This window comes from Oryctolagus cuniculus, chromosome 13 (genome assembly GCF_964237555.1).
Source record: "Oryctolagus cuniculus chromosome 13, mOryCun1.1, whole genome shotgun sequence".
Taxonomy (NCBI): domain Eukaryota; kingdom Metazoa; phylum Chordata; class Mammalia; order Lagomorpha; family Leporidae; genus Oryctolagus; species Oryctolagus cuniculus.
The window spans coordinates 19463146-19489840 of NC_091444.1; the positions used below are offsets into that span (position 1 = coordinate 19463146).

The window sequence follows — 26695 nt, forward strand, 5'->3', positions numbered from 1 at the left end:
AAGATGTTTATCTGCCTCTCTGTCTCTGCCTCCCAAAACTCTATAAACTTGAAATATTTAAAGGAAACTGAACAAACAAAAAGCTTGTGCGTGGATTCTAAAGTAAGTTATACTAGAGCTTAATATAATCACAATAACAATCTAGAAACAGGGGCGCGCATTGTGGTACAGTGGGGTAAGCTGCCCTGTGGGGGGCTGCCCAGATCCCCCATCAGAGTGCCCAGTTCAGGCCCAGCTACTCCAATTTGGATGCAGATTCCTGCTAATGTGCATGGGAGATAGTGGGTGATGGTCCCAGTACTTGGGTTCCTGACACCCACACGAGACCCAGATGGAGTTCCTGGCTCCTGGCTTCGGCCTTGCCCAGTCCTGGTTGTTGGGGCACTTGGTGAGTGAACCAGGAATGGCAGATCTCACCACCTCTCCCTTTCTCTCTGTCCCTCTTTCAAATAAATAAATGTTAAAAAAATTTTAGGAGCCAACATCCTGGCCTAGTGAGTTAAGCCACCACGTGTGATGCCAGCATCCCATGTGGGCACTAGTTCCAGTCCCAGCTGCTCCACTCCAATCCAGCTCCCTGCTACTGTGCCTGGGAGAGCAGTGGAAGATGGCCCAAGCACCTGGGCCCCTGCACCCACGTGGGAGACCGGGAAGAAGCTCCTGTTTCCTGGCCTCGGCCTGGCCCAGCCCCAGCCATCGCAGCCATCTGGGGAGTCAATCAACAGATGGAAGATCTTTCTGTCTCTCCCTCCCTACATCTGTCTGTAACTCTTGACTTTCAAATCAATAAAATTAAATACATCTTTTTTTTTTTTTTTTTTTAAGGATCTTCTCCGGGAGGTGGGCGGCGGACTGAGCCGCTGCGGGGTCCGCAGGCGGAGGGAGAGTTCCGAGGTGCCATGGTCTACCCGGCCATGGCCCCAACACGGTTCGAGCAGCGCGTGTGGACCAGGACTTCACAGAGCATCAGCGCCACCCGCACCCGGGGTGTGTGTATCTCCATGTGTGCATGTGTGTGTCTGGTGTGTGTGTGTGTGCGGGGTGTGTGTGCATCTTTATGTGTGTGTGCATCTGTCTCCATTTGGAACCGGCCACGCACCCCGGGGTGTGTGTGTGTGTGTGTGTCTGGGGTGTGTCCGGGGTGTGTGTGTGCACGTCCGGGGTGTGTGTCCAGGGTGTGTGTGTGTGCGCGTGTGTGCATCTTCGTCTCCGTGTGTGCCCTGAGGGTGTGTGTGTGTGTGTGCATCTTTGTCTCCATTTGGAACTGGCCATGCACCCAGGGTGTGTGTGTGTGTGTCTGGTGTGTGTGTGTGCACGTCCGGGGTGTGTGTGTCCGGGGTGTGTGTGTGTGTGCAACTTTGTCTCCATTTGGAACCGGCCACGCACCCTGGGGTGTGTGTGTTTGTGCGCGCGCGTGTGTGCATCTTCGTCTCCATTTGGAACCGGCCACGCTCCTGCGGGCTCGCGACGCTCTGGAGCTGGATGCGGGCTCGGCGCCATCGCGGGGCGCTGGAAGGCACGCGGGCGGCCTGCGTCGGGGGCCGCGCTGCCCCCTTCTGCCGCAGCGCGCCCAGGAAAGCGCGGGCCTCGGGGAACGCGCGTCACTACATTCTACAGAGGCTGCAGTGACGCAATTCTAGGGTCTTGGAAGTGAACTCAAAATGAACGCTGCCGCGGCTGCCGCCGTGCCCCGAAGGCCCTCGGCGCCTGCCCCGACCGCCCCCAGGTGGCGCTGCAGGACCGACCCAGGTTCCCAAGAGCGCCCGCTCAGCCGCCTCGGATGCTCGGAAACAGAGAGAGGCAACTCGGCTGGCTAGAGAGGTCTTTCCCAGGCCCCGCCCAGCCGCCCACGTGACCACGCGCACTTCCACATCCGGTCCCTAATTCCGGAAGTTGCTTTCCCAGGCGGCGTGTGCGTCCGGTGTGGTCTTTGTGAGATTCCACCATGGCGTACCGTGGCCAGGGCCAGAAAGTGCAGAAGGTGATGGTGCAGCCCATCGTATCTTACGCGGCGTGGTGGGGCGAGGAGGTTCGGGCCAGAACACGAGAGGGCGGGGAGCAGGCCTGAGGGCAGGGACGGCGGGCTCGCATCCCGTGAGCCCCCGCGGCGGCCGAGCCCGGGAGAAAGCGCGGGAGGCGGAGGGGCGGCGGGCCGGGCGGCCGTGCGTGGGGGACGCGGGCAGGCAACTTTGGGGCGCTGTGGAGTGAGAGGGGGGCTCCCGGCGGGCCTGGGTCGCCGGTGGGCTCGGAGCTCGCGTTCGGAAAGCAGAAGCCGGAGCGGAGCCGGGGGGCGGAGTCCGCGCTGTTCCTGCGTTTTTTCCTTAACCGCTGTGGTGCAGAACCTCATCTTCAGATACTTGCAAAACGTACGTAAGTTGTCTGTCGTTGAAGGGGTGCGGGCGAGGCCGGGGGGTGCGGGCGGGACGGCGGCGGCCGGGCGCGGCCCTTCGATGGTGATCAGGACCCTGGAGCCTCTCCGCTCCCTGCTGCTCTCGGAGGAAGCGAACCTGCGCCGCGTGGTGACAGCGCGAGCGTAGGACGCGCGTGGCGGTGCGCAGCCTCGGTGTGGGAGCCGGACAGCACGGTTGCACAGCGACGTAAGCCCGTGTAGCTTCGGCTCCCTGGAGCTGAGGGCCCCGCGGCTGGTGCTCAGCCGTGTGGCGCGCGCGCACAGCGGAGCCTAGGGACAGTCGGGTTGGGAGCAGAGAACATTGCTAAAAAGCGTTGGTCTGTAGCCGCTGCGTCTACACTGGCCGCGGCGCAGCGCGAAGACGCAGCGGGACCGGACGCAGTGAGAAGCGGGGTTGAGTTTCCTGACCACCGGCAGATCTGTTAGCTTGGGTACGCGGAATAGAGTGTCTGCTAAACGAAAATATTGCTTAGCAAGGGTTACTCTGCTTAGGTTTCGCTGACGAGTGGAGCCCCGGCACGTACTCGCTGAAGTGGTTCTTAGGGGCTGTGTTGCTGGTTTCGGACCGCAGCGCTGGGGTTGGTCGGGTCACGTAACGTTTCTGTGTTTGGTCATTTCAGCGGTCTCGCATTCAGGTGTGGCTGTATGAACAAGTGAACATGCGGATAGAGGGCTGCATCATTGTGAGTACCCGCGGACGCTGGTTGGCAGGAGCCCAGGCACCGAGAATGGCAGCCAGAGCCCAGCCCGGGGAGGTGTTCAGGGCCTGCTGTGGCGCTTTGCTCACTGTTCAAGTCGGTGGGAATTATTTTAAAACCAGAAGGGAACTCGAGCTGTGACAATCCCACCCACAGCACGGAAGCCTGTGGGGGGAGGGAAGGAGCGGAGGGCGTGGCTCCCCGTGTGGGTGGCGCCTGACTAGAGCCCGGTGGACTAAGGCAGTGAGACTTCGGGATAGCAGGGGACCCCGAGTGTGTTTTAAAGAAAGGAGGAGCGTGGCTGGCAGCGTTGCTGTTCCAGTTAGACGTGAGTGATTGACAGGTGTGGTAGTGTGTAGGTAGGATGGTTTGTGGGAGGCAGAAGGATGGCCTGGGGTAACCCACGCATGCACACGTCCTCTGTGCTGGGCTTCAAGGGGTGAGGCGAGGGTACTGCCGAGTCTAATGAAGTCCCGCGTGTGTGTGTGTGTGGAGGAAGTGATTCACACTGCTCTGGCTTTGCTGTCCACACGGGGGCTTCAGGGGAGGGGCGTTTGAGCTGGACGTGCACGGGGGCGGGGAGGGGGATGAACTTCCTAAGGCTGGGCTTTCTGCATTTTGATAGGACGGTTTGGGTGTGATTTTACCTGAAGGTGACTGTCAGTTGACCTATTCTAGGGTTTTGATGAATACATGAACCTCGTATTAGATGATGCAGAAGAGATTCATTCTAAAACAAAGTCAAGAAAACAACTGGGTAAGATCTCAGTGCTTTTATGGAATTCTACTGTCGTTTACTTGCAGAATTGGATGAACTCCAGCCCTGTTCATGTTTGAATTGAGTTTACTTTGGAGAAGTTATTTGGGAGAGTATTACACACTGCTGCTTACTTCTTACCCTGTCATTTCTGCTTGTATTTCTTCATTCAGCTTTTTTTTTTCTTTCTTTTTTTTTTTGATAGGCAGAGTGGACAGTGAGAGAGAGAGAAAGGTCTTTCTTTTTCCGTTGGTTCATCCCCCAATGGCCGCTGCAGCCGGCGCACTGCGCTGATCCGAAGCCAGGAGCTTCTCCTGGTCTCCCATGCGGGTGCAGGGCCCAAAGACTTGAGCCATCCTCCACTGTACTCCCGGGCCATAGCAGAGAGCTGGACAGGAAGAAGAGCGACCAGGACAGAATCTGGCGCCCCAACCGGGACTAGAACCCAGGGTGCCGGCACTGCAGGCGGAGGATTAGCCTAGTGAGCCGCAGCGCCAGCTTTCACTCAGCTTTTGCGAAGGTCGTCAAAGACTGGTGACAGTAAATCGAGTGGCCAGGGACAAGCATTTGGCCTAACAGTGAAGACACTGGTGGGGCACCTGCACCCCACATTGGCGTGCCTCGATTCATGTCCCCGCCCCGCTTATATTTTCTCCTTCCTGAATGGAGACCCCAGAAGCAGCAGTTGATGGTTCAAGTAGTCCCACAGGAGAGATCTGGATTGAGTTCCCAGCTCCTGGTTTTGGCCCAGCCCATACCCTGCTATGGAAGAATCTGAGGAGTGAACCAGTGGACAGGAGCTTTCTGTCTCTTAAGTAAAGAAAATAAAGTAACCATCAAAACAAAAGTACTTTGAAATCTGATGGTCAACATCAGACTTCATTTAACTCCTTTTTTCATTAACATAATAAACATTTATGGCATACGGTATGATTTCAGCACATGTATACAGCGTGTACGTGTACTGTTTGAGTCAGAGTAATTGACATTTCCATCTTTTTTTTTTTTTTTTTTGGGACAGAGAGAGAGAAAGGTCTTCCTTTGCCATTGGTTGGTTCACCCTCCAATGGCCGACACGGCCGGTGCGCTGAGGCTGGCGCACCGCGCTGATCTGAAGCCAGGAGCCAGGTGCTTATCCTGGTCTCCCATGTGGGTGCAGGGCCCAAGCACTTGGGCCATCCTCCACTGCACTCCTGGGCCATAGTAGAACCTGGTGTACCGGCGCCTCAAGGCGGAGGATTAGCCTATTGAGCCACGGCACTGGCCGACATTTCCATCTCTTTAAAAAATCTTTTTTCAATTTATTTTTGTTTGAGAAGCAGACATTTATCTACTGGTTCACTCCCCAGATGCCCCAACAGCCTGAGGCAGGCCTGGCTGAAGCCAGGAGCCTGCAGCATGATCAGGTCTCCCACTTTGGTGGTAACGCAGGTACTTGTGCCTTCACCTCTCGCCTCCCAGCAAGTACGCTAGCAAGGAACTGGAATTGAGGGCGGAGCCGGGGCTCAAGCCCAGGCTCTCTGCTGTGGAACATAGGCATCATCTCTGGCACTGCTGTGCCAAAGCCTGCCCCTTTGTCTCTTCATTTAAAGATTATTGATTTGGAAGACAGAGAGAGAGAGAGAGGAGACACAGAGATCCTCCTTCTGCTGGGTCACTTCCCAAACGGCCTCAGTGGCCCAAGCAGGCTGAAGCCAGGGAGAGGCCTAGAACTCACACTGAGGACTCCCATGTATTTGGACCATCGCCTGCTGCCTTCCCAGGTGCATTAGCAGGGAGCTGGATTGGAAGTGGATCAGCCAGGTCTTGAAACAGTGCCCATGTGGGATGCAGGCATCGCAGGCAGATTAACCACTGTGCCACAGTGCTATCTGCTAAGGTTTTTTAAATTTCAGACATTGAATGTGCTCTGATCTGCCGGGTTCATTCCCCAGATGCCTTCGATGGCCAGGATGGGGCAAAGCCGGAAGCAGGAGCTCAGTCTAGGTGTGCCGTGTGGGTGGCAGGATCCCAGTCTGCCGAGCTGGCGCTGCTGCCTCTCAGGGTCTGCATGAGCAGGAAGCTGGCTGGTGTCAGGAACCAGAGCCAGGCTTTGAACCCAGGCACTCCATTATAGCAACTGGGTAGCTTTGTTTGTTTGTTTTTCCCCCAGTACGTGGGTATCTTAACAGATAGCAAAACACCTGCCCCCTCCTTATCACTTGTTTCTGTTTGGAGTCTTTGAGGTCATCTCCTCCTAGTTCTTCATACACGTAAGTCATTGTGAAGTGTAGTCACGTATTCCTGCCGTGTGACCGGGACTCATCCTCCCTGGGCTCCCTCTGCCCCACACTTTTCCTGTCTTTCAGATAAATAAAACGTCTTAAAATGTTCTGTAGAGTCCTCCGGGACTCACCTGATCTCGCTCTGCTTATCTCGCATCGTTTTCGGCCTCATTTTTCTGAGGTTTCAGGTCTTTGAGTCTGCAGGTTTGCCTCACCATGCATTCTGTATATGCTGTTCCCTGTGTTTTTAGGACTCAAGTGAAAAATCACTTCCTCTAAGAAACTCAGGGTTTAATTTGGTGTTGCTGGGGGTGGGGAGAGGGTAGGGAGTGATAATGCTCTCTGAGTCTGTAGTAAAACATGCGTTGATGGGATTATTTATTAATATCTTTCCCATCAGACTAGATGGCCCATAAGTGCCCGAGTCATGTCTCTCTCAGTCCCTGATATGCTCTGTACCTAACTAAATGGCTCGTACGTAGTAGAAATTTATTTCATTTGAAAGTCAGAGTTACACAGAAAGGAGAGGCAGAGACAGACAGACAGACAGGTCTTCCATCCGGTGGTTTACTCCCCAATTGGCTGCAACGGCTGAAACTGCACCAATCTGAAGCCAGGAGCTTCTTCTGGTCTCCCACGTGGGTGCAGGGGCCCAAGGGCCTGGGCCATCTTCAGCTGCTTTCCCAGGCCATAGCAGAGAGCTGGACAGGAAGTGGAGCAGCCGGTCTCAAACCAGCGCCCATATGGGATGCCGGCGCTTCAGGCCAGGGCGTTAACCCACTGCGCCACAGTGCCAGCCCCGTTTTTTGTTTTTGTTTTTGTTTTTGTTTTTGTTTTTTTCCTTTCTAGAAATGATTTTTTTTTTTTTAAGGTTGATTTGTTTATTTGAGAGGGAAAAGCAGAGAGAAATCTTCCTTCTACTGATTCTCTCCCCAAATGGCCACAATGGCCAGGGCTAGGCCAGAACAAAGCCAGCAGCTTCCTCTGGGTCTCCTACGTGGGTGCAGGGGCCCAAGCACTTGGGGCGTCTTCCACTGCTTCCCCAGGCCATAGCAGGGAGCTGGATGGGAAGTGGAGCAGCTGGGACTCGAACCAGGGCCCAGATTGTGGCTTTCCTGCTGTACCGCAACACTGGCCCCGATGCAGTTTCTTAACCGTTAGTGCAGTCTTGAAGACTGATGATTTTATGTGGAGACACAGAATGGCTTGTCCCCGCAGCCCATCACCATGAAGTTAATTTGGCATTTTGTCCGTTAAATGCTCATCCACAGTTCACTGGTGCATCAGTAGTGGGTTTCAGGTGTCTGTGTGCCAGACCTTGAGGATCTCTTGAACCTCTACGGGATAAGTGGACAGTAGATTCTGAGAAGTGCTGGCGTGTTTTGCTGTGCTTCTTCCTGGTTAAGCTATTTTTATGAAAGCTTTTTTTTTTTTTTTTTCATATTTAAAGATCTTTGTCTTACGAAGAAGGGTAAACCAACCTTTTTGAGGTCATATTATTTATAAATTATTTGCCAAATGTTAAATTCCCGTGGTATTGTCCATGTAAAATAGACTGACACCTCCTGTAGAGGCCTGGGAAAGTCCCAAACAGAGTTTTGTGGTTTCTTTTTTTCTTTTCTTTTCTTTTTCTTTTTCTTTTTTTCTTTTTTTTTTTTAAGATTTGCTTATTTTATTTGAAAGAGTTGGAGCAGTTACAGATTGAGGGAGAGGGAAGACTTCCATCCGCTGATTCACTCCAAATGGCTACAACAGCCAGAGCTGAGCTGGTCCAAAACCAGGAGCCAGGAGCTTCTTCCAGATCTCTCATGTGGGTGCAGTGGCCCAAAGACTTGGGCTGTCTTCCACTGCTTTCCCAGGCCATTAGCAAGGAGCTGGATCAGATGTGGAGCAGCCAGGACTTGAACCACTGGCCGTATAGGATGCCACATGGCCACAGTGCCAGTCCCAGGGTCACAGTTTCATTTCTGTTGGAGTTGATCAGCATTTCTACAGGTTTTACCTGTGCCTGAAGATGTTTATAGATGTTTTTCAGAAAAAAAAAAAGTCTTTTCAAAGAAGTTTAGGTAATACTGGGTAAAGGGGCTAGTCTTGTGCCGAGGGTTAACCCACCTGGTGCGGTGCCAGCGTTTCCACATCAGAGCACGGGTTTGACTCCTGCTGCTCCACCTCCGATCCAGCTCCCCGCTGATGTGCTTTGCAAAGCAGTGGAAGACGCCCAAGTACCAAGTGGGAGACCCAACTGGAGTTCTGGGCTCCTGACTTTGGCCTGGTCCAGCCCTGACAGTTATGGCTGTTTGGGGATTGTGAACCACAAGATAGAAGATATGTCCTTCTCTGTCACTCTGTCTTTCAAATAAATAGATAAATTTATTGCAGGATAGTTTTTTTAGTGTACTGAGAGCTCAAAGAATGGGCTAATATGCTGCATTTCCCAAACTTGACATTCAGCTCATTTCTACACGTTTACAGATGTTTTCATTTTCAGTGTTGGGAAATGTGAAGTTACGTTCAGTTGACTTCACCTGTAGAAATTGTACTTTTCATAAAATAAATCTCTTTATTAAGTTACTGTTGGAAAGATTCATGGGTGCTAATGGAGCTGGAGGGCCTTTCAGAAGAATATGGATGCATACTTTCCCAAGAGAAAACGCTTTCAAAATATTGTTCAAAAACTGGATAGAAAAGTCAGGCTAACAGATGATTGTATGTCCCAGTGGGTGACTCCTAAAAGCTTTTTTGTTTTTTTGTTGCAGGTCGGATCATGCTAAAAGGAGATAATATTACTTTGCTACAAAGTGTCTCCAACTAGAAATGATGGATGAAGTGAGAAAATACTGAGAAGGCAATGCTGTGTGTTTTGGTTTGTTTTGTAGGTGCCCTTTCATTGCGAGTGTAGTTCCAAAACACTTGTTCATGTTGTTTTTATTACCCTTATGTTATTACAAGAAGACAATAAATACAGTGGGAATTTTATTAAAAATTTTACTTTGCTTCTTTCTATCCAGTGGTAGAGACCTTTTCCTCAGTGGTGCTGTTAGCTGTTGGTGTTTCAAGTTTCTGGGGGTGGCAGTTGCCCTGAGTATTTGTTTTTCTCAGAGCTTGGACCTGTAGATGCCTGAGGGAGGCAGAGTGGGAGGTCTGACAGGTAGCTTCCAGTCTTGGTGGTGGAGAGGAGGAGGGCTGTGTAGACTAAGTGAGACCAGCACATTACTGTATATTTCGATCAGTACTGATTCTGGGTGCTAGCGTTTCTAACCAAAATGGATCGAGGGTGGTTGGAAGCTCCAGTATTTCCTCCGTAGTCTCCTTGAGTTACCGTGAGATCTTTGTGAATCTTATCACTGTGATCAGAAGGTGGCATTTTTTAAAATATTATTTTATTTTATTAAGATTTTTTTTTTTTTTTTTGACAGGCAGAATGGACAGTGAGAGAGAGAGACAGAGAGAAAGGTCTTCCTTTGCCGTTGGTTCACCCTCCAATGGCCACTGCGGTCGGTGCGCTGCGGCCAGCACACCGCGCTGATCCGATGGCAGGAGCCAGGAGCCAGGTGCTTTTCCTGGTCTCCCATGGGGTGCAGGGCCCAAGCACCTGGGACATCCTCCACTGCACTCCCGGGCCACAGCAGAGAGCTGGCCTGGAAGAGGGGCAGCCGGGACAGAATCCGGCGCCCCAACCGGGACTAGAACCCGGTGTGCTGGCGCCACTAGGCGGAGGATTAGCCTAGTGAGCCGCGGCGCCGGCTATTTTATTAAGATTTTTATTTGAGAGGTAGAGTTAGAGAGAGGGAGAGACAGAGAGGTCTTCCATCCACTGGTTCACTCCCCAGATGGTTGCAATGGCCAGAGCTGGGCTGATCCGAAGCCAGGAACTTCTTCTGGGTTTCCCATGTGAATACAGGGGCCCAAGGATTTGGGCCATGCTTTCCCAGGCCATCAGCAGGGAGCTGGATTGGAAGTAGAACACCTGGGACTTAAACTGGCGCCTGTATGGGATGCTGGCACTGTAGGTTGGTGGCTTTACCTACTATGTCACATTAGTTTATAAATGTCATTTTTGCCATAAAATTTCTTATTTATTTCAGAGATGTGTCAATTCACTCCCGAAATACCCTTGACAGCCAGGGCTGAGCTGCACAAAAACTGGGATCCAGGAACTCAGTGCGGGTCTTTCACTGAGCCATCACGTGCTGCCCCCTGGGGTGTGCACGAGCAGGAAGCTGGAATTGGGAGCAGAGTCAGGACTCAAACCCAGGCACTTTGGTATGGGGTACAGTGGGTTCTTAACCACCGCAGCAGATGTCTCCCCAGAGAATGTGAGGAGTATTTGGGCATAGGCAAGGAATGAAGTATCTTTAAAATACATTAAAGACAAACTCTGTTAGGAGTTAACAGGAAGGAGTCTTGGTAAAATTCATTGTCTAAGAAAGGCCACAAGCAGAGCTGATAAGTTGTTAGGCAGAACAGTAGTATGTTGTAAAAATACACCCCTTACTCCTACCTCTGAGGGTATTGATTCCGCCCCGTGGTTTATCTCCCAGTTCTTGTGTGGACAAGCCTCTCTCCCTCCTGTATTTCAGGGTGGTTCTGGTTGGGCTTCTTTGTACTAGTTATTGCACGTCTGCTGTTGGTCACACAGCTGAGGAAGGGCAGTGAGACAGGCTGGTAAACCGCTAGCCTCAGTGCCGGGCGCTACGTGCTAGTTAAACTGCATCTTGAAAGGTGAGTACGTTCTACCTTGAATTCTGCAAAAGGCAGTGTTAATAGTGGTGGGCAAGGAAGCACCATGGAGTCCAGCTCCTGCTTTTTCTTGACACAGGGGGGAGGTAGAGAATTTGTTAAACTGGGGATAGAGAAGACCTGTAATGTGTGTAAAAGTCCAACATTGAAATTTGCGTTTCAGTTGTGGTCCTCTCCTATCTGATCTGTGCCTTTTTAATTAAAGGCTGCTTTACTTATTTTGACATATTTTGGGTCTGAAATTCATTAAATCAGCCGTAGCATGCAAAGATACTGCTGAGCAGCAGAGGGAGTTGCAGCCCTGAGTCTGCTTCAGCCCTGCTGGTGAGAAGGTGGACGCTTTGCAGGGCCGAGCGGAGAGCTCCCTGCAGCTTCCTCGGTGTTAGAACAGCTGGGAAGGAGGATGAAAGCTGGGCGGCCTAATCCCCAAGAAAACCTGCTGGCTGCCTTTCCACTTCCCTGCGCCACCTTTCTGACCCGGCTGCCCTCCGTCAGCAGAGCTGTGCCTGCTGTGGCTCACTCTGAATGGATCAAGACACGGACGTTCTATTTTTGACAGAGCAGATGATGACAGTGAGAAATAGGTACAGTGAACGCTTACAATTGGGCTCCGTGTGCGCTCTGCTCCACTGGAGCCGGTGCGGTTTGCTTTGTAAGTTGCATTTTTGCACAGTCTGTGTGTCCCTTTCCTCGACCAGAATCTGTGTGGCAGGAGGCGTTCCTCTCCGCTTCCTTAAGGCTGCTGGGCCGCTGCTCTTGGCAACAGCCCGTGGGGCCTGAGCAGTTACTTCTCTGGAATGGCTGTTGGTGTCTGAGGGGGTCTTGCTCACCACCCGTTAACTCTTTTGTAACATTCTTGAAGAGAGAGTAGGAGGACTAGAATCAGGCCCTGAAGGAAAAGAAGTGCTGGTGTGGGCTGACGGCCTGCCAGTAGCGATGAAGGACAAGAAAAGCGTTGGAAAACAGTGGGATCTAGTGTGTGTTGGTGGCACATCTTGGATCCCATTTGTCAGCAGTTTGAGGATTAGTGACTGGATCTCAATCTAATTTGGCTTAGAGCCCAAGGCCTGGGACTTTTTGCACATTCCTCATATATGAATTTCAGAAATTTTCTTTTAATTCTATTTTTCTTGAACCTCATTTTTTTTAAGGTGAGAATGTTTAAAATTTTATTCTAAGAAATTTTGAAATGCATAGTACACTACTATATTCATAATGCCATGTAATTAAAAAAAAAAAAAAAACCTTATTCTTGGGCTTGTCACTGTGGTACAGCAGGTTAAAGGTTAAACCTCTGCCTGGGATGCCAGCATCCCATAGGAGCACCGGTTCAAGTCTGGCCGCTCCACTTCTGACTCCACTTCCTGCTAATGTTTCTGGGAAAGCAGCAGAAGATGGCCCCTGCAGTCCAAGTGGGAGATGCGGGTGGAGCTCCAGGCTCCTGGAGAATCTCTCTGCAGCTCTGCCTTTCAAGTAAACAAATCTTTAGAAATGAAAAAACAAAAACCTCCTCCTCCTATCAGATTTTGTTGTCCCCTTTGGCCATCATTTCCCCATTCCTTTATTTCTATTTATTTCTCTGTCTCTATTCCTTTATTTCATTTATTTATAAATGACAGAGGGAGAGACAAAGATCTTCTATTCACTGATTTACTCCCAAAATGTTTGCAACACGTAGTGTTGGACAAGCCAAAGCTAAGAGCCAGGAGATCCTATTTGGGCCTCCCCTGTGGGTGGCAAGAACCCAGGTATGTGGGCCATCATCCACTGCCTTCCAGGCACATTGGCAGAAAGCTAGATCAGAAGTGGAACTCGTACTCCGTGTGGGATGTGACTGTCCTGAGTGGCAGCTCTGCGCTGCACCGCAACTCCTACTGCTTCCTGTTACTTCTACCTCTGAACCTCTGTAAGCAGTGTTCTGCTCCCTCTTTCTATGGCCTCAGTTGCTTTAGATTCTATGTGTAAGTGGGAAAAACACATTCCTTGTCTTTCTCTGCCTGGTTGTTGCAAATTACCGAGGTGTTTTTGTTATCTCTTTTAAAAGATTTATTTATTTTAAAGAGTTACACAGAGAAAGAAGGAGAGGCAGAGAGAGAGATTGTCCATCCTCTGGTTCACTCCTCAGTTGGCCGCAACAGCCAGAGCTGCGCTGATCCAAAGCCAGGAGGCAGGAACTTTTTCTGAGTCTCCCATGCAGCTGCAGAGGCCCAAGGACTTGGGCCATCTTCTACTGCTTTCCCAGGCCATAGCAGAGAGCTGGATCAGAAGTGGAGCAGCTGGAACTCGAACCAGTACCCATATGGGATGCCAGCACTGCAGGCAGCAGCTTTACCCGCTACACCACAACACCAGCCCCCAGGTTTTTGTGTGTGTGTGTTTAAAATTTACTTTATTTACTTGAAAGGGATATTTACAGAGGAAGGAAAAGAGAGATCCTCCATTCTCTAGTTCACTTCCTAGATGGCCCCCCAGCTGGGGCTGGGCCAGGCTGAAGCCAGGAGCCAGAAACTGTCTCCCACGTGGGTAGCAGGGGCCCAAATACTTGAGCCATTTTCAGCTGCCTTCCCAGGCACATTAGCAGGGAGCATGGTCAGAAGTGGAGCAGCCAGGACTCAAAACTGGTGCTCACATGGGATGCTGGTATTGCAGGCAGTGGAGTGACCTTGCCCACTATGCCACAACACCAGCTCCAGAGCTTTCTTTTTCAAAGTATGTTGTGTTTCTATACCACATTTTCTTTCTTTCTTTTTTTTTTTTTAAAAGCTTTATTTTATTTATTTGAAATGCAGAGTTAAGAGAAAGTTGGAGATAGAGATAGAGATGTCTTCATCCACTGGTTCACTCCTCAAATGGCTGGATCTGGGCCAGGCTGGAGCCAGCAACTTCTGCATCTCCAGTGGGTTTGTGACAAGTACTTGAGTGGTTCTCCACTGCTTCCCCAGGTGCAGGGGGTGCTGGATAGGAAGTAGAACAGCTGGGACTCGAACCAGCACCCATATGGGATGCCAGCACTGCAGGCAGTGGCTTTACATGCTATGCCATAGCACCCTGCCCCCCACCCCCCGCCTACCATTTTTAAAATGTTTTTTTATTTGTTTAAAGGCAGAGTTAGAGTAAGAGGGAGAGACAGATTTCTATCTACTGGTTCACTCCCCATATGCTGCAACAGCCTGGCTAGGCCAGGCCAAAGCCAGGAGCTTCTTCCAGGTCTCCCACGTGGGTGCAGGGGCCCAAACATTTGGGCCATCCTCTGCTGCTTTCTCAGGCAAATTAGCAGGGAGCTGGGTCAGAAAGTGGAGCAGCCATGACTCCCAACTAGCACTCATGGGATGCTGGCATCATAGGTGGTGGCTTTTCTTGCTGTGCCACAGTGCCAGCTTCATCTCTTGTATTTTCGATAGTAGCCATTCTGACAGGCTTGAGATGGCATCTCATTAAGGGTTTATTTGGTTTGGGGGGATTTTATTTTTAGTAAATTATTTATTTATTTGAGAGGCAAAGTGAAAGTGATCTTCCGTCTGCGGGTTCACTCCCCAAATGGCCACGATGGCCAGGGCTGGGCCAGGCTGAACCAGGAGCCACGAGCTCCATCCCTGTCTCCAGTGTGGGTAGCAGGGGCCCACATCTTTCCCAGCCCTCCAGACACATGAGCAGGAAGCTGGATCTAGGGAGGCAGTGGGAGTCAAACTGGCTTTGAAATCACAAGTGTGATTCACCAGCTGTGCCACATCAGCATCCTTCAGTTTTTTTAAAAGAATTTATTAATAACATTTTATCCTCAGGGTCACAGCAGATGCCTGGTAATTACTACAGCACAGTTCTCATCAATTCTCATGTTAATTTGATATTAGTACAAAGAACAGATTGAATGTAGTCCACAGATAGAATTATACGAGTGTGATGATACTTCCCTCTTTCCCTCTCTCCCTGCCCTCTTCATTTTCTTTAACCTACATTTAATTTTCCAAATACAGGTCTCCCACCTCCTTGATTAAATTTGTACCTGTGTTTTTCTTCTTGCCCTTGTAAGAGGACAGTGTTGGCACAGGGAGTTAAGGCTGCCTATGATGCTGGCATCTCATGTGAAAACCCTGGGTGGGATTCCTGGCTCCGGGCTTATGCCTCACGTGCCCTGGCTGTTGCATACATTTGGAGAGTAAACTAATGGAAGATTTCTCTCTCTGTTTTCTCCCTCTGTAACCCTGCCTTTCAAATAATTTTGTTTTTAAACAACTGTTCTCTTGATTTCTTTTTCAAATAGTGGTTAATGTGTAAAATGTTACTGATTTTTGGTATTAATTCTATATCCTGCAGCCGTACTTATTAATTTTATTTATTTATTTATTTGTACTGTTAGTTTCTTGGTGGTGTCCTTCAGGTTTTAACAGGGACAATTTCATTTCTTCCTCCTATTTGGGTGCCTTTTCTTTCTTTCTTGCCTAATGGTGCTGGCAACAACACCCAATATCCTGTTGAATAGAAGTGGTAAGATTGGGCATCCTTTCCTTTTTTTTTTTTTTTTTTTAAAGATTTATTTATTTATTTGAAAGGAAGAGTTACAGAGAGGCAGAGGCAGAAGCAGGCACAGAGGGAGCTCTTCCATCCGATGGTGCACTCCCCAAATGGCCTCAACCGCCAGGGCCGGGTCAGGCCGAAGCCAGGAGTCAGGAGCTTCTTCCATGTCTCCCACGCGGGTGCAGAGGCCCAAGGACTTAGGCCATCTCCTGTTGTTTTCCAGGCACATTAGCAGGGAGCTAATGTGGAACAGATGGGACTTGAACCAGCACCGATTTGGGATGCCAGCACTGTAGGCGTCAGCTTTACTCTACATCACAGCACCAGCTGGGGCATCCTTGTCTTGTTTCAGATCTCAGAGGAATGAATGGTTTTGAATTTTTCACTGTTGAGTGATTAGATGTGGGATTACACAATGGCCTTTATTGTGTTGAGGTACATTCCTCCCATACCCAATTCATTGAGTTTTTTTTTTTTTTTTTTTTTTTCATGAGAGGATGTTGGGTTTTGTCCAGTGTTTTTTGATACCTAATGAGATGATCAGTCATAGGGATTTTGTCTGAAATTCTGTAAGTGTTGTTGGAGGAGATTTAGTGGAGCAGTAAGAAGCTACTTAGGATGTCCCCGTCCTTTATCAGCATGCCTGGGTGCAAGTCCTGGCTCCACTCAGCTTCCCGCTGATGCTCACTCTGAGAGGTAGCAGATGATGGCTGAAGTGCTTGGGTTCCTACCACCTTCGTGCAAGACCTGGATGGAATTCCCAGCTCCTAGTGAATTGACTATCTGTCTCTCTGCCATTCAAATATAATGAAAATAAATAGGGGTTAGCATTGTGGTGTAGCAGGTAAAGCCGCCACCTGCAGTACCGGCATCCTATATGGGCACCGGTTCAAGTCCTGGCTGCTCCACTTCTAATCCAGCTCTGCTGTGTCCTGGGAAAGCAGTAGAAGATGGCCCAAGTCGTTGGGCCCCTGCACCGGATGGGAAGACCCAGAGGAAGCTCCAGGCTTCTGGCTTCTGGCCGTTGTGGCCAACTGGGGAGTGAACCAGTGGATGGAAGATTCCTCTTATCTCTCTGTGTAACTCTGACTTTCAAATAAATCTTTAAGAAAAAAAAAAAGAATTAGGAAAAAAAAAATCTGAATTCAATTTGCCAGTATTTTGCTGAAGTTTTTTTGGCTTTAATTTTTTTGTGTTTTAATTTTTAGTTTTATCAGAGCTGGATGGAAATGGAGTGGCCGGGACACAAACCAACGCCTGTATGGGAAGCCAGCATCGTAGACAGTGGCTTAACCTGCTGTGCCGCAACATTGGCCCCTGCATTATTTTTCTAGTCATATTTTATTATTTCTGTTCCAATCTTAATATTTCATTCCTTCTGCTATCTTTGGCCTTAGTTTGTCCTTTTTCTGGTTTCTTGAAGAGTGATATTTGAATTCTTTTTATGTAAGTGTTATTGTTATACACTTTATTAGAATTCCTTTGTGTGGGGCTGGTGTTGAAGCTTAATGGGCTTAAGCTGCTATGTACAACATTGGCATTCCATATGGATGCCAGTTCAAGTCCCGGCTGCTCCACTTCCAGCTTCCTGCTAATGTGTCTGAAAAAGCAGCAAAAGATATCTCAAGTGGTTGGGCTCCTATCATCCATGTGGGAGACCTGGAAAAATCTTTAAAACAAAATTTCCTCTGTGTGTGTGTGTGTGTGTGTGTGTGTGTGTAAACATTTATTGGCTGATTAGGAAAGATACAGCCCCACAGTGAAGAGGACTTCACATGCCGAGGTTTTTCCGTGTTGACACGCATTATCAAGTGGCTGCTGGCTGGAGTTCGCCCCATCCCAGTCTTATCTCCCTCCCATCCATAGGGCCAAGGCCCTGCCCGCTGTGGACAGGTTCCTGCCACCCGCTCCCTGTCTGCCGCTGCCCAGCTCTGGTCTCCTTTCCCAGCGTTGATGGTGGGGCTCGTGGGCAGTGTTAAGGCTGTGTCCTGGTTCCCCGTGTAATGCCTTAGCTGTCTGCGAGTCCTCTGGTCACGCCTGTGTGTGGGCTTTGCTGTAGGAAGCATATCTCAGACTGACCTGTGGCTCTGGCTGATGGAAAAACTGTTGGTGGGGGGATGTGAAGATTCGTGCTAGGAGTGGACCAGTGAGGAAAGTCACCGTCCTTCCCCCCCAAGCACATCACAACTTCAAGCAAGAATCATCACTGGATGCCAATCCATCATGGAAGGGTTGGTGACGACTCGGTCCTTGTCACATGGGGATGAGTCTCACTGTCCCCAAGTGCCACCCCTGCTGGCTCCTGGTGTCCTGTGTTTGACTAGGCGACCATCCCTGGTTTCCAGCTTGATACCTCCCATGATGGCCTTGCCAGTGAAAGAGTCTAAAAGAATGTTTCCCTGGCCGGCGCTGTGGCGTAGTGGGTAAAGCTGCCACCTGCAGTGCCGGCATCCTGTATGGGCGCCAGTTTGAGACCCGGTTGCTCCACTTCCAATCCAGCTCTCTGCTATGGCCTGGGAAAGCAGTGGAAGATGGCCCAAGCCCTTGGGCCCCTGCACCCATGTGGGAGACCCAGAAGAGGCTCCTGGCTCCTGGTTTTGGATCAGTGCAGCTCCAGCTGCTGCGGCCAATTGCTGGGGGTGAACCGGTGGATGAAAGACCTCACCCTCTCCTCTCTCTGTAACTCTTGACTTTCAAATAAATAAATCTTAAAAAAAGTTCAAGAATAAAATACTATGAAATAATTCAGAGTGCTTCAAAAAACAGATGGAGATGTGATACACTGTTAGCAGTGGTTAAACCTGGGCTGTGGTGCGAGGAAATGCTTGATCCAGTTTGTATTTGGGGAAGACACCCGGCAGTGGTTTTCCGAGTGTGCCCCCATCACCTGCACGCTTCCTGGGGGAAGTGCTGCACTGAGCCCCCAGCGGCTTCTGCCACTGCAAACACAGAGCCTCTGCTGCTGGGTGTGGTGCAGTCGGGAACAGCTTGGGGTGGGAGAGGCCTTCTGCTGTTGGACGTGACCTGCCGAGATCGGGCTGATCTTGCCAAGGTTAGTCCGTGCTGTGGAGGCCGGCATGAAAAGGGACTTCAGGTTTCTCTTAATTTTTTGCTGTTAATTTCCATGTGTTGTGAATTTTCTGATATCTCCCTCTTTTATTGACTTGTAGTTTTCTGCCATGGTGGTGAGAAGAGACTTGATATGATTTTGTTATTACATTTGCTAAGCTTGTTTTGTGCCTTATATGGGATGTTAGGAGAATGTTCCCTGTGTATGTGTGAAGAATGTTTGTTGCTGAGGTTGGATAGGATGTTCTCTGTGTGTATTTGAATTCCATGTGGTCTGAAGTGTTGTTCAAGGTGTTTCCTTATTTTTCTCTGGGTGATCAGTCCATTGCTGAAGGTGGGTATTGACTTACAGCCCCTGCATTGGTTGCAATGTCTCTTCCTTCGGGTCCTTTACGCTTGTTTTACTTTACAGAGATCTGTGCTCTGATCCTGGGTACGTCCATATTTCCAAGTGCTCTATCCTCTTGATGAGTTGATCCCTTATCATTATATAATGTCCTTCTTTGTCTATTTTTAGTTTCTGATTTAAAGTTTATTTTGCTGACAGGAGTGTAACTACCCCTGTTCTCTTTTGGTTTCCATTTGCTGATAGAATATCTTTTTCTTTTTTTAAGATTTATTTATTTATTTGTGTCGCTCCCCGTCTTCATGGAGGAACGACACAGGACCCTGCGCTGTTCTTTCGTCTGCTCGGCCCTCCCCGGGTTTGCTGCTGGTTCTTCCCGGGTTGGCTACCGTCCCTCCACCTCCGTGGAAGGGCGGTTCCCCCTGCCACATTCCCCACTTCTGCGGGGGAGCGGCACACCGCTGGCCGGCTCTCTCGGGGGCTGCACAGGTGTTCCCCTTAGATGTTCCTGGTGCATGTTGTCTCTCTCCTCCTTTATAGTCCTCTTCCGCCAATCCCAACTCGGCTGCCCACACGCCGAGTACGCTGCTCTCCTCCAATCAGGAGCAGGTCCTACAGTTTATTGGTTGAACTGGAGGCAGCTGTGTAGAAGCTGTTTTCTCCTCTCCCAGTGCCATATTGTGGGAGAGCAGATGCATAGAATAAGTCTTAATTCCAGTAACAGTCTAGTCCGGGTTGCTCCCCACAATTTGAAGGTCAGAGTTACAAGGAGAGAGAAGGAGAGGCAGAGAGAGAGAGAGAGAGATGTCTTCCATCCACTGGTTCACTTCCCAATTGGCCACAATGGCCAGAGCTGCGCCAATCAGGAGCCAGGAGCCAGGAGCTTCTTCCAGGTCTTACACGGGTGCAGGGACCCAAGGACTTGGGCCATCTGCTGCTTTCCCAGGGCATAGCAGAGAGCTGGATCGGAAGTGGAGCAGCCGGGACATGAACTGGCGCCGATAGGGGATGCCTACACTGCAGGTGGAGGCTTAGCCTACTACGCCACAGCACCAGCTCCTGGCTCCTGGCCTCAGCCTAGGTGAATGTGGACATCTGGGGGAGTGAACCAGCAGACAGTTCCCTCTCACAAGCTCACTCTCTCACTCTGTCTCTCAATAAATTGTTGAAATTCTTCTAAATTACCTTCTAAAGTAATATGAATATTTTCTCCTATCAGCCAACTATCAGGCAGTAGTTTTAATGAAACTCACAGGCCCACTGTGAGGCCAAGGGTGAAATAACTGCCGGCCTCCTAACAATGCCAGAGCAGAAAAAAACTTTTTAATTAACTTTGTTGAACCAGTGAATTAATCAACTCTCAAACCTCCCTACAACCGAGCTTGTTATATGAAGTAATAATTGTCCATATTTCTTTAGCCAGTGGTGGTGGTGTTTTCTGTTACTTACAGACTAAAGCATTGTAACTGATAGTGTCAGACCCCAGCTGTCTTGTAGGCCTCCACAGAGGATCCGGTGTTCCGTGATGAATTGTTAAGTGTTAAAGATTTGTAAACGCTGGTGTTAAAGTGATAATGTGGGGCTATATGGACGAATACAAATGAAGCGTAAAACCAGTGTAACATGGCTAACATTGTCATGTAAACATTGCTCCCTTCCCTAGTTAACTCCTAAGAAAGATGATCGCCATTCCATGTCCATAGAAACTGATGTCTCTGGAGTATTGACAGATTAGCTTTGTCCCCAGTGCCATCCCAAGTTAAGAGGGGAACTGAGAATAAACACACAAACAAAATGCCTCTTCTTGATAGACAGCATTGCTAAGCCAGAGATGAGGAGGGCAAGAGTGGGGTGGGGAGAGAAGTGTTTTCTGTAGAAAAACAGTGCCTTTTATTTTATTTTTTTAAAAGATGTATTTTATTTATTTGAAAGACAGAGTTACAGAGAGGTAGAGCCAGAGAGAGAGGTCTTTCATTCCACTGGTTCACTCCCCAAATGACCGCAATGGCCAGAACTGAGCTGATCAGGAGCCAGGAGCTTCTTCTGGGTCTCCCACTTGGGTGCAGGGGCCCAAGCACTTGGGCCATCTTCTACTGATTTCCCAGGCCACAGCAGAGAGCGGATTGGAAGAGGAGCATCTGGGACTTGAACTGCCGCCCATGTTGGGTACCGTTGCTGCAGGCTGGGACTTTAACCCACTGCGCCACAGCACTGGCCCCAAGCAATGCCTTTTAGATCCTATATATGATAAGGGACCCATATGGGAGAGTATTTCTTAATTTTCACCAGTGTTGGCTCTTACTGGGTAATTACTCTATGCTAGGCACCATGAAGAATATCAAATTCAGTTTCTGTCTTTGGAGATTTGGGTATGCAGTACAGAACAGAGGGAAAGTTGAGATCAGGAGTCCAGTGTACCAAGTTTAGATTCCAGCTGTGTCATTACCGGGCCCTCAGCCGCAGTTTCATAGGGTTAAGTTAACGAGATAATTCCAGTGAAGTACCTGAGGCCTCGAGAGTGCACTGGAAAAGGATACATTGTAGTTGCCGTGATTTACTAGGACCAGGTGGAAGGCAAAGGCAAGTCCAGACCTGTTCTGTCCAGGCTAAGGCTACAATCTCGAGGATCAGTTTGATTTAGGTTTTATTTTATTTATTTGAAAGACACAGAGAAAGGGAGAGATTGTTCATCTACTAGCTCACTCTCCAGGTGCCTACAGCAGCTACAACTGGGTCAGGTGGAGCCAGGAGCCGGGAACTGCATCCAGGTCTCCTGTGTGAGTGGCAGGAACCCACATACTTGGAGCATCCCCTGCTCCCCTCCGAGGTGCATTAGCAGGGAACTGGACTTGAAGCAGAGGAGCTGGCGTTCCAGCAAGACCCTGTAACATGGGATGTGGGCAACCGAACCCACAGTGCCACGATGCCCACCCCCATTAATACAGCTATGGATATCACTGGTTTAAGTAGACCACCTGGTAGGAGACAGTTCTCTATGTCTCTTGTGTTTCTGTTGTCTTGCAAGCAAGGCACTGACAAACTTCTTTCTCAAGAATGTCCATTTACACACAGCCTTTGAGGACGGAGATGGGGCCCCCCTGCAGAGTTAGGGGCAGGCACACTTAATGCTTACATAAAACATTGGATTTGCAGGGGCCGGCGTTGCCGCACAGCAGGTTAAGCCACAGCTTGATACTGGCGTCCTGTGTTGTGTTGGAGCGCCAGTTCCAGTCCCGGCTGCTCCACTTCTGATCCAGCCCCAGTAATGCACCTGGGAAAGTAGCAGAAGGTGATCCAAATACCTGGGCCCCTGACACCCACATTGGAGACCAGATGGAGTTCCTGGCAGGTCTTCAGCCTGGCCCAGCCCTGGTTGTGGCCTTTGGGGGAGTGAACCAGCAGATGGAAGATCTCCTTTCTCTGTCATTCTGCCTTTCATGTAATGAAACCTTAAAAACGAGAGATTTAGTCCCCCAAACTGACTGCGTGTCCGTATCGTGCGGCCTTGGTAGCATTGCCGTGTGGAGTCCATACCCTACTGTAGGTTGTCTTCAGTAGTGTTTTACCACCTTGTGGCGTAGGAGCTTTATGCCTTCAGCTCCTCCCTCCTAGCCCTGGTGCCTTCTTTTGTCGTCGTCTCCGATGTAGGTCCCACCACACTGTACACCGTTTGCTCTAAACCATTACCAGTAGTTCACACTGCGTACTTGTGTAGCATGCGGGAAAATGTCTCATAGTTTCTATCTTTTGAATTTTAAGAAATTTTATTAACTTTCAGATTCAAAGTAATTCATTATTATGTTATTTTTTGCCAAGTGGGTCTTGGCTTGGCCTCTGGGGAAATCTTTCCCTACACGATCTTGCCCTGGTGGCTGGTTCCACCGTGTAGGGGCTGCTTGCAGGGAGGCTGGAGGGAGGTCCCGAGGGCATCTCCTGTTCTCTATGTTAACTCCCTCAGACAGCTGAAGAAAAGGAAAGACACTCCCTGCTCTCGTTCCTATGTCTCACTTCAACTATACGGTGCTCCTTTTTGTCCAGATACCATTGCTAAAGCAGTTTATTGTGACTTTTAGGAATTTTAAAAATCATCCGTTATCTTGCCTTTTTTTTTTTTTTTTTTTTCCCACAGGCAGAGTGGATAGTGAAAGAGAGAGAGAAAGGTCTTCCTTTTGCCGTTGGTTCACCCTCCAATGGCTGTCACGGCTGGCGCGCTGCAGCTGGCGCACCGTGCTGATCCGAAGGCAGGAGCCAGGTGCTTCTCCTGGTCTCCCATGGGGTGCAGGGCCCAAGGACTTGGGCCATCCTCCACTGCCTTCCCGGGCCACAGCAGAGAGCTGGCCTGGAAGAGGGGCAACCGGGACAGAATCCGGCGCCCCGACCGGGACTAGAACCCGGTGTGCCGGTGCTGCTAGGCGGAGGATTAGCCTATTGAGCCGCGGCACCGACCTATCTTGCTTCCTGTGATAACCACTTCCTGCTGGCCTTCAGACGTTGTGCATATTCCACTGAGTTGACAATCAAAATTTATGAAACATTTATGTAGCTTCAGCTTTTCACGGTTATTAATTATGCCACAGTGAACATCTTTGTGCATTTCCTTTGTGACTTAGGTACAAAAATCCACTGGTGCATTTCTATAATTTAGAATTATATGCACTTTATAGTTACTATCATATATCATAAAAGTAAATTAGGGGCTGGCACTGTGGCGTAGCGGGTGGGGCCACTGCCTGCAGTGCCGGCATCCCATATGGGCGCCCATTTGAGTCCCAGCTGTGCCACTTTTGATCCAGCTCTCTGCGTGGCCTGGGGAAACAGTGGAAGATGGCCCAAGTCTTTGGGCTCCCGCACCCTCATGGGAGACCCGGAGGAAGCTCCCGGCTTCACATTGGCCCAGCTCCAGCCATTGTGGCCATTTGGAGAATGAACCAACAGACGCTCTCTCTCTGCCTCTCTCTCTCTCTCTCTCTGCCTCTCTGTAACTCTGCCTTTCAAATAAATAAATAATCTTAAAAAAAAAAAGAAAGCAAAATTTGGAACATACGCGCTCGAGGAATCAGTTCTGTAGCTTTGCCTCGAGGCGCGGGTTTGGGCAGTGTGCGGTGCATGGTTCCTGCAGCGCAGCACCGGGGCCGAGGAGGTACCCACCGTGTCGCTCTGCATGAAGGGCCTGTGCTCGCCCTGAGCAGCACACGTGGGCGCCGAGTCCTTGAAGTGGGGCTGCCAGGACGAAGGAGCCTGCTTTCTGATGTAGAAGACTCTGTGCTTGGAACAACTTGGATGTGGGAACCTATTGTTTTGGTTGTTCATGAATGAAACTTCACTACAGATCAGGGGCCAGCGTGGTGCGGTGGGCTAAGCTGCCGCCTGCGATGCGTATGAGCAGCGGTTCCAGTCCTGGCTGCTCTGCTGCAGATCCAGCTCCCTGCTAGTACTCCTGGGAGAGCAGTGGAGGATGGCTCAAGGCCTTGGGCCCTGCACCCACATGGAGACCCTAATGGAATCCCAGACTCCTGGCTTCAGCCTGGCTGGCCTCTGCTCTTTTTCTTTTTCTTTTTCTTTTGACAGGCAGAGTTAGACAGAGAGAGAGAAAGGTCTTCCTTCTGTTGGTTCACCCCCCAAAGGCTGCCACGGCCGGCGTGCTATGCTGATCAAAGCCAGGAGCCAGGTGCTTCTCCTGGTCTCCCATGTGGGTGCAGGGCCCAAGCACTTGGGCCATCCTCCACTGCCTTCCCGGGCCACAGCAGAGAGCTGGACTGGAAGAGGAGCAACCAGGACTAGAACCCGGGGTACCGGCACCGCAGGCAGAGGATTAAGCAAGTGAGTCGCAGCGCCGGCCCTTGTTTTTTGCTTTAAAGATTTATTTATTAATTGAAAGGCAGAGTAGGCAGAGGCAGAGAGACAGAGAGGTCTTCCACCCGCTGGTTCACTTCCCAAATGGCCACAGTAGCCGGGGCTGGGCCAATCCAAAGCCAGGAGCTTCTTCCGGGTCTCCCACATAGATGCAGGGGCCCAAAGACTTGGGCCATCTTCCACTGCTTTCCCAGGTGCGTCAGCAGGGAGCTAGATCAGAAGTGGAGCAGCTGGGACTCAAACTGTTAGGTAGGAAGTCAGATGAGCTTATGTGTGTGTGACAAAGGCCAAAGAGACATCTGTGTCCAGCATACGCATCTCAGAGTCATCCCCATAACCTTCCGGGGCAGCCCAGTGTCTGCATCCTGCCCTGCCCCTTCTACCCGATAACCTGCCAGGTGTGGGTCCCCGCCCCTTCTGCCTGATCATCTTCCAGGTGCAGCCCAGTAGCTGCATTTCAAATATCCTGCCCCAGATCAGAACTTCCAGGGGTTCCTGCTCATTCTTCCTCTAACCCGGGCGGCACCAGCCAGGCTTCCTCCTGTCTGGTGACTTCAGGGGGAAAACTCAGATAGGAATTTTTGTATTTACATCCAAAAAGTCCTTTGTTCCAAGAGGAGCAGAGGTGGAGAGGCAAGACCCATGCCCTTAAAAACCCCCTGGCCTCAACTGGACTGCGCGCTCAGCCCTCCGCCTCTCTGCTGAGCCGCCCGCCTGCCTGCCCAGGTGTACTCTCTCCACTCAACCATGTGACCCTGCTCTCCCCCAGTCTGAGCGACTGGGCGCTCTCGGGTTCTGTCCAGAGAAGTGCCCATCCGTTCTTACGGATGTCCCTGCCCTAATAAACCTTGCTGTTTGCTTTCCACTACTCTCTGTCTCATGCCTGAATACTTTCTTGCTCGAAGACAGGGACCCTGTAGTTCTCCGGTAACAAAACTATCACCCATATGAGATGCCGGCACTGCAGGTGGCGGCTTTACCCGCTATGCCACAGCACTAGCCCCTGACCTCTTGTGTTTGGGGACTAAAGGCATTGAACAGCTGAGGCTCGAACTGGGACTCTAATATGGGATGTCAGTGTCGCAAGGTGCAGCTTATCCCACTGTGCCACAGTGCCAGCACTCTGTGTTAAATTTTTTTTATAAGAGTAAGCATGATGATTGAGGAAGCATTAAAATAATGAAAAAGAGGCTGGCGCCGCAGTTCACTAGGCTAATCCTCTGCCTGCAGCGCCAGCACCCCGGGTTCTAGTCCTGGTCGGGGCGCCGGATTCTGTCCCAGTTGCTCCTCTTCCAGTCCAGCTCTGCTGTGGCCTGGGAAGGCAGTGGAGGATGGCCCAAGTGCTTGGGCCCTGCACCCGCATGGGAGACCAGGAGAAGCACCTGGCTCCTAGCTTCGGATCAGCACAGCGCGCTGGCCGCAGCACACCGACCGCAGCGGCCACTGGGAGGTGAACCAACAGAAAAAAGGAAGACCTTTGTCTCTGTCTCTCTCACTGTCCACTCTGTCTGTCAAAAATAATAATAATAATAATAATAATGAAAAAGTGATTAAATGCTAAAGAGAAACATAAGGATAGAATTAACAGAAAAGAAACTCAAGAAGATTCAAAGGAAAAAGAGTTCTAAACATCAGCTCTGTGAACCCCCTGTGGATATGAGAGCTGGTTAGCCTACCTGAAATTATGTTAAAAATTGGGAGGAAAGTTACAATTTTTAAGGAAATGTAGTGAGTAGCTTTCATTAGGTTCACAAGGGGGGTTACACCGCTACCCCCTCGCAGCAGGCTCAGAACATGGCTGTGAAAACAGTAAGCTTCTATTCAAGGTGGAGGAAAAGGGATGAGCGTCACCTCCCTCTGGAAAGAGCTAAGTATCTGACAAGATGTGTGAAGTGACGGGTCTCAGACGCAGGACTTGAGGCTTTACGGGACAGTGTTCCCTCAGAGGGAGCCCACGTGCTGAGCTGGGCGGTTGCCCTAACTTGCTGTCTGGAGGGATTTCCCCCTCAGGTGTTAGTACAGGGAGAGGAACCTGCATGGACG

The 26695-nt window shown here is 50.2% G+C and overlaps 1 protein-coding gene across 2 annotated transcripts; it reads left to right on the forward strand.

Annotated features, from left to right (window-relative positions):
- Positions 1-1835: 1835 nt before the first annotated feature.
- Positions 1836-9128, forward strand: SNRPE (small nuclear ribonucleoprotein polypeptide E). 2 transcript variants are annotated; one of them, XM_002717576.5, is made up of 5 exons: positions 1836-1999; positions 2340-2366; positions 3031-3093; positions 3787-3865; positions 8886-9128. In XM_002717576.5, the coding sequence occupies exons 1-5, from the start codon at positions 1946-1948 to the stop codon at positions 8939-8941; spliced, it is 279 nt and encodes a 92-aa protein (XP_002717622.1). In that variant the 5' UTR covers positions 1836-1945; the 3' UTR covers positions 8942-9128. The 2 variants fall into 2 exon arrangements, with proteins under 2 accessions (XP_002717622.1, XP_069911241.1); XM_070055140.1 differs by lacking the exon at positions 2340-2366 and having other exon boundaries at positions 1872-1981.
- Positions 9129-26695: the final 17567 nt, after the last annotated feature.

What these genes read in the sequence shown, in the direction of transcription:
- SNRPE (XM_002717576.5), top strand. Translation starts at nt 1,946, where the DNA reads ATGGCGTACCGTGGCCAGGGCCAGAAAGTGCAGAAGGTGATGGTGCAG. An exon ending in AGGTGATGGTGCAGCCCATC is followed by an intron (nt 2,000 to 2,339) that starts GTATCTTACGCG and finishes GCTGTGGTGCAG; the next exon opens with AACCTCATCTTCAGATACTT. An exon ending in TCTTCAGATACTTGCAAAAC is followed by an intron (nt 2,367 to 3,030) that starts GTACGTAAGTTG and finishes TGGTCATTTCAG; the next exon opens with CGGTCTCGCATTCAGGTGTG.